The sequence below is a fragment of the Dictyostelium discoideum genome, assembly GCF_000004695.1.
Source record: "Dictyostelium discoideum AX4 chromosome 2 chromosome, whole genome shotgun sequence".
Lineage (NCBI taxonomy): Eukaryota > Evosea > Eumycetozoa > Dictyosteliales > Dictyosteliaceae > Dictyostelium > Dictyostelium discoideum.
The window spans coordinates 8,477,732-8,484,097 of NC_007088.5; the positions used below are offsets into that span (position 1 = coordinate 8,477,732).

At 24.1% G+C, this 6,366-nt stretch overlaps 5 protein-coding genes across 5 annotated transcripts; 3 read left to right on the top strand and 2 right to left on the bottom strand.

The window, feature by feature from the left end:
• Positions 1-650: 650 nt before the first annotated feature.
• DDB_G0277781 (hypothetical protein) lies at positions 651-1,693 on the top strand (the record flags this gene model as incomplete). Its single annotated transcript, XM_637414.1, has 2 exons — positions 651-1,256; positions 1,418-1,693. The coding sequence occupies 2 exons, from the start codon at positions 651-653 to the stop codon at positions 1,691-1,693; spliced, it is 882 nt and encodes a 293-aa protein (XP_642506.1).
• Positions 1,694-2,444: 751 nt separating this feature from the next.
• DDB_G0277783 (hypothetical protein) lies at positions 2,445-3,116 on the top strand (the record flags this gene model as incomplete). The annotated part of the gene is made up of 1 exon (XM_637415.1): positions 2,445-3,116. The coding sequence occupies one exon, from the start codon at positions 2,445-2,447 to the stop codon at positions 3,114-3,116; it is 672 nt and encodes a 223-aa protein (XP_642507.1).
• Positions 3,117-3,232: 116 nt separating this feature from the next.
• Positions 3,233-3,622, top strand: DDB_G0277785 (hypothetical protein; the record flags this gene model as incomplete). The annotated part of the gene is made up of 1 exon (XM_637416.1): positions 3,233-3,622. The coding sequence occupies one exon, from the start codon at positions 3,233-3,235 to the stop codon at positions 3,620-3,622; it is 390 nt and encodes a 129-aa protein (XP_642508.1).
• Positions 3,623-4,140: 518 nt separating this feature from the next.
• Positions 4,141-5,188, bottom strand: DDB_G0277819 (hypothetical protein; the record flags this gene model as incomplete). Its single annotated transcript, XM_637417.1, has 3 exons — positions 4,141-4,410; positions 4,542-4,760; positions 4,907-5,188. The coding sequence occupies 3 exons, from the start codon at positions 5,186-5,188 to the stop codon at positions 4,141-4,143; spliced, it is 771 nt and encodes a 256-aa protein (XP_642509.1).
• A 147-nt stretch (positions 5,189-5,335) lies between these two features.
• On the bottom strand, positions 5,336-5,839 carry DDB_G0277821 (hypothetical protein; the record flags this gene model as incomplete). Its single annotated transcript, XM_637418.1, has 1 exon — positions 5,336-5,839. The coding sequence occupies one exon, from the start codon at positions 5,837-5,839 to the stop codon at positions 5,336-5,338; it is 504 nt and encodes a 167-aa protein (XP_642510.1).
• Between the last annotated feature and the right edge of the window lie 527 nt (positions 5,840-6,366).

Below are 6,366 nucleotides of genomic sequence, written 5' to 3' on the forward strand. Positions count from 1 at the left end.
TTTAATTATCTCTTTTATATATGTTTACTTTTATGATATTAGTCTTTCACTCTTTCTATCCTTCATATTAAAAAACATTACTTTAAAGATTGGACAGTTTGATTAAAGATTGAACAAATGTGACAATGGATTGAAGATTAGTGTGAGTGAATTTTACACTTTTTTTTCTAATTTTAACATAAAACAAATACATTAAAACAAATAATTAGATACAATCCTTATATTTCGTATACAATGGCACCTCATGATGAAGAAGTCGACTCTTCAGATTAGAGGAATAACAGTAGTATTTAAACAAAATAAAAATGCATTACAATGGCCCTTCAGTTTGCAAGATTAACGCTGTACTGCTTAGGCGGTACAACGACACTTCTTACTCACATTATAAACATGCATCTTTTATAAAGTAATATAAAATAAGATTGTATCAATTAATTTAATAATAATGCTCAAATACAAAGACACCACAATATAAATTATTAGTGGAATAACAGTTAACATATATTAATACTTATATTAATTATTTAATTAAAAATTAAATTAAATTAAATTAAATAAATTAAATTAAATTATAAAATTAAATTATAAAAATTAAATTATAAAATTAAATTATATTTAATAAATTTTATATATAATTGTTGGTGAAAGTCATGTCATCAACTACTACTCCTTCAAAGAAAGCCATCCGTAAAGCCAAAGTGTCTTCCACCGCCAAACGTGCCGCTGAAGTGACAACCGCCTCCGATGATGCTATTACTGTTCAAGTAAAATCAAAAAAGACTCTTCGTCCCACTGAAGTCGATGATGAAATTTATTCAACTGAAAGCACTGATGTATCCGACGTCGAAGTCAGAGAGAAAGTGCCAAAGAAATCAAAGACCAATTCCATTGAAGCTAAAACCATTGACGCTTTAAAAAATGCTGCCACTGCTGTCATCTTCATGAATCTCTTTACCATCCACTGCTCCCAGAATGGTGTTGAACCAACCTTGAAGACCATTATGGACAATGGTGCTGCATCAAATGAATTATTTCAATTGCTTCAACCTACCCACAATGAATCAGTTAAGAACATTGAAGAAGGTGGAGCATTGAAGAAGCTAATACACCGTAACTTTATATCCAAGACTTTGGTTCCATTCAAAACTGACTACGAAGCTGCCAACACTAAAGTAGTAGAAGCTATTAACCATCGTAACTGCTACTCAGCCCAAGATGTTATAAAAAACATCGAAGCCATTATGAGTTACCACAATGTAATTAATCCGGTGTATCTAATCCATGGTACTGCTGAAGTTCAATTAGAGTATCTAAGATCAATTTTAGATAATAATATCATTGCTTTGTTAAAGATGGTCGTACCAGACTGGTTACAAACTGATTAATCAAACTCAACACTCAAACCGATATCACCGAGTGTCGTGAAGCCTTCACCGAGTTGGTTCTTAACAATGCTGATAAGTTCTCGAGAAGAAGACCTTCCGATTCCGCATCGAATACTGATGAGAAGTTTCCATTAAAAAAGAATCATGCTACTCCAAATCATAACTCTAATAACAGGAATTCCTTTGATGCACAAGCTGATAAGATTAGAGCTGCAATATTACCCGAAATAAGAAAAGACTCTAAGGTAGACCTCAAAAAGATAAGAAGCAGCACAGCGGCGAAAATCAACACTTTAAAGCACCTTTAAATCCAAGTACTCTTTTTAATATATATTAATAAGTATACTTAATAAGTAATACTTAATAAGCACACTTAATAAGTATTGTTGTAGGGAATTTTTTTTGAAATTTCGCTTTCTAAACGGCAGTGAATTTTTACACTAAAATACGCTGTTTATGCATGGTGTAAAAATTCACTAAATTTTTTTTTTTTATAATTAAATTAAAAAACAATTTATTTAATCAAAAAAATTAAAAACCAATTTTATTCAGTTATTTGCTTGTTTATTTATTTTTTTATAACAAAAAAATTTAGTTTGCGCCATTTTTTTTTTTTTTTTTTTTTTTCAAATTATTTTTTTCAATTTTTTTTTTTATCGATTGTTTTCATTTTTGGGGAATAAAATAAAATTGTTCGATAAAAAAAAAATTGAAAAAAATAATTAAAAAAAAAAAAAAAAAAAAAAAAAAAAAAAAAAAAAATTGATGGTTTATATTTTAATTATGGTATTCATATAATTATTTTTAGTATTTATATTATTTATAATTATAAACTCGAGTTAATAGAATTATTATTATTATTATTATTATTTAAATGCGGGTCAACTATAATTAGTGTCTTTGTTCACTTATTTAATATTAACTTATTTTTGTGTCTTCGTTACATAAAAAAAAAAATGAAAAAAAAAAAATAAAAAAAAAAAATAAAAAAAAAAAAAAAAAAAAAAAAAAAAAAAAAAATTTAATGCAAAAGTGAATTTAATTACTGAAACAGAAATAATGAATTTCCACTTGTTGTTACATTATCCAATCTATATAAAAAATTGGGGTGCACCAAAATACACTTCAGCTGAAACTTTTGAAGCACAATTATCAAGAATTAAAAATTATTTAAATAATAATACAAATAATAGGGATGAACAATATGAAAGGGTTACCAAATTAAACATGGTGAAATTTTTTAATTCAGTAGATAAATTAAAAAGTATTGAGCCTGAAAGTACAGCATTAATTATTGGTAACAAAATAAAAAATCCAGATAATATAGATAACATAAAAATTAAATTAGATTCATTATTTCAAAATTATAAAAATATAACTTTTCACTCATCAATTAAAAATAATAAAGAAATATACAATGTTGGTGATGCAGTTGAAGTTGCATCAGATAATGAACTTTCAGGTAGATGGTCAGGTATTATCAATTCAATATCAATGATTGAAATGGGTGATAACATAATAAAACATGCAATATTATTAAATTATTTTGACAAATATGTTGGTGACCAATTTAATAAATACCATTTTCTTTCAAATGAATTAAATTATATTACATATGATAATATTCTAAATAATGTTATACCAATTCAAATTGATGATACCAATTACCTTATTATTTACAAGTGCCACGATAAATTCTCGGCTTCAAAAAATAAAAAATCAAAAAATTAAAAACTTTTTTACATAATTTTTACATTGTTATGTAAATAATGATTTTTTTTTTAATTTTTTTTCATTTTCGGGCAGACTGAAAAAGCGAAAATGATTTCAATACATATTTTTTTAAAATGAATTCATCTGCAAATTTTATAGCACCAAATGGTAATGTACCTGATTTTAACCAATCACCAATCCAAAGAAGAACAAACAATAATATTTCTATCGGAGATGAATCATTTAATAATTTGTCAATAGGTAATGTATTAGGAAATGCAAATGTTCCAAACCCAATGGAAAACCAGAGAATAATAATTAGAAGAGTTCCAAGGCCAACTGTTCCACCAATCCAAGAAACAGTGCAAATAGCCACAAACCCACGTGTAACATACATATTGGAATACGAAAGTCTTCAGAAAGTTTGTCAAAGTAAATACTATTCAGATGGCGATGTATGTTACCAGATTAATACACAGGGGCGAAAAAAAATACTTAAAAGCATCTTTAAAGTAGGAATGTAAATAGTACTATTATGAAGTGTACTTAATAAGTATAATTATAAAGTATACTTTTTAAGTATACTTATTAAATATACTTATAAAGTATACTTATTAAGTATACTTATTAAATATACTTATTAAGTATACTTATTAAATACACTTATTAAGTATACTTATTAAGTATACTTATTAAGTATAATTATTAAGTATACTTATTAAGTATACTTAATAAGAATACTTATTAAGTATTATTATTAAGTATTATTATTAAGTATACTTATTAAGCGTAATTACTAATTATAATTATAATGTACTCTTTAAAAGTACACTTATTAAGTATTCTTATTAATTATATTTATAAAATTCAATTTAAAAGTGCATTTATAAATTTATATTATAAAGTTAACTTAATAATATCACTTTAAAAATAAAAATTAAAAATAAAAATTTAAAATAAAAATTAAATAAAGATTTAAAAAAAAAAGAAAAAATTAAAGTTGAGTATGTGAAATCATATTAATTTTTTTTATTTAAACGATTTAATTTAGTGGAGCATAAAGAGGTATTGAAGTGAATTCAAAAGCAACCTTTTCAGTGTAAGTAAGTTCATCAGGAGAGTCAATGAACTTTTGAGAAACACCACGCAATGCTTTAACTATTAAAGAAATAAGAGGTTTGGAACCGCTGTACCATTCTTTTTCTTCAATTGTAAAGCATTGAGACACTAAGAACTTTACAAAAGGATCGGAGTCAAAAGCTTCTAAGGTAACTGTATCGATAATAAGAGTGGCCAAATCAAAAGGAGTTATCTAAATAATAATTAAAAAATTAAAAAAACAAATTATTAATAATTTATTTTTTTTTTTTTTTTTTTTTTTTTTTTTTTTTTTTTTTTTTTTTTTATTTTTTTTTTTTTTTTTTTTTTTTTTTTTTTACAAACCGATTCATACTCCATTAATGCTGGAACCTGAGAGAGCAACTCGCTGAACTGTTCTACTTTATTTCTAACTAAAAGTCTAATGGTATTTAGGGCTTTAATACGTGTGTTACCACGTTTATTGTTGACCCATTTAACCAATTTGGATAGAACAACTTTATTTTCATTTGAATTTGTACCGCCAGCATTTAATATACAGGTCCTAATAAAACGAGAGGAAATCTTATGTATTATTTTTGTTTATTTAATTTAATTAGTCTCTTTCTTTTTTTTTTTTTTTTTTTTTTTTTTTTTTTTTTTTTTTTTTTTTTTTTTTTTTTTTTTTTTTTTTTTTTTTTTTTTTTTTTTTTTTTTTAATATTATCTTACCTTACCAGTTGCATAGTATTGAGAAACACAATTTCTGTGCAATGTTTCATACACCAATATTTTTTCTACAATATTTGTTGTTGGTGGATGACTTGCATTTGGTCTTTGAGGTCTTTGTTGTCTTCTAACAGTACGTTGTGGACCTATGGAGGTATCAGTTTGATTTAAAATAAGAGATGGTATTGGTGTTATTGGTGATGTTGGTGAAGTTAAAGATGATCTATTTACATAATTACCACTTCTATTTGGTGTTTCAAATGATGCAGAATTATTGTGAGTCATTTTTTTTATAATATTTTTTTAATTTTTTTTTAAAATCCTATAATTTCCAACCGAAAAAAAAAGAAAATTGGAAAAAAAGAAAAAAAAAAAAAAGAAAAAGTTACGTAAAAATGTAAAAGTTATGTAAATAAGTTCAACGAATTTTTTTCATTTTTTTTTTTTACTTATTGAAAATTGGTCATGGCACTTATAAATTATAAGATAGTTAGACGAATCGATTTGTATTGGTATTAATGTGTTTACTATGTTATCAAATACTATACTTGAAAAGCTTTTTCTTAAAAAGTGGTACTTATTATTTTGATCACCTGTATCTTTATCAAAGTATTGTATATAAATAGAATGTGCACTTTTTTTATTTTTTAATTCTATTAAACAAATAGCAATAATTATTGCACTCCATCGTCCAGTTATTGAATTTTCTGAGGCAACTTCAATTCCATCACCAACATTATATATTTCTTTTAAATTTTTAATTGATTTATGAAATTGAATATTTTCAATGTTTTTGTAATGCAAGTTAATGTCTGATAAAATATTATTTTTTAAATAAATATTTTCATTTTTTTTAATTATTTGCCCTAAAATTAAATCATTATTGTCATCATCTTTTTCTTTTAGATTGTTAAAATTATCTAAAAATGTTGCCATTAATATTTTTGTTACCTATCGATTGTCAATAGCAAGTATCGAGCTTAGAGCCCATTTTAAAAATTTAATTTTTTTTTTTTCCAAAATTTTTCCAAGTCAAAAAATTTTTCCCAAATGAGCAATTTGACATTCCCAAATAAAAATTAAAAGTTTTTTATAATGTTACTATGGATAATATTAATGAAATTAAGTTACCTACCGATTGTCAATAGCAAGTATTGAGTGTAGAACCCATTTTAAAAATTTGAAATTTTTTTTTTTTTTGAATTTTTTCTTAGTTAAAAATTTTCCCAAATGAGCAATTTGAAATTCCCAAATAAAAATTAAAAGTTTTTTATAATGTTACTATGTATAATATTAATGAAATTAAGTTATCTATCGATTTACAATAGTAACTATAGGTTAATTAATCGATTTTAAAATTTTAATTTTTCAAAATTTTCAATTAAATTAACAACTTTTTTAAGGTATAGTTACTCTTTAGAAAATATGTTACTATGTATAATATTAATAAAATTACATTATAT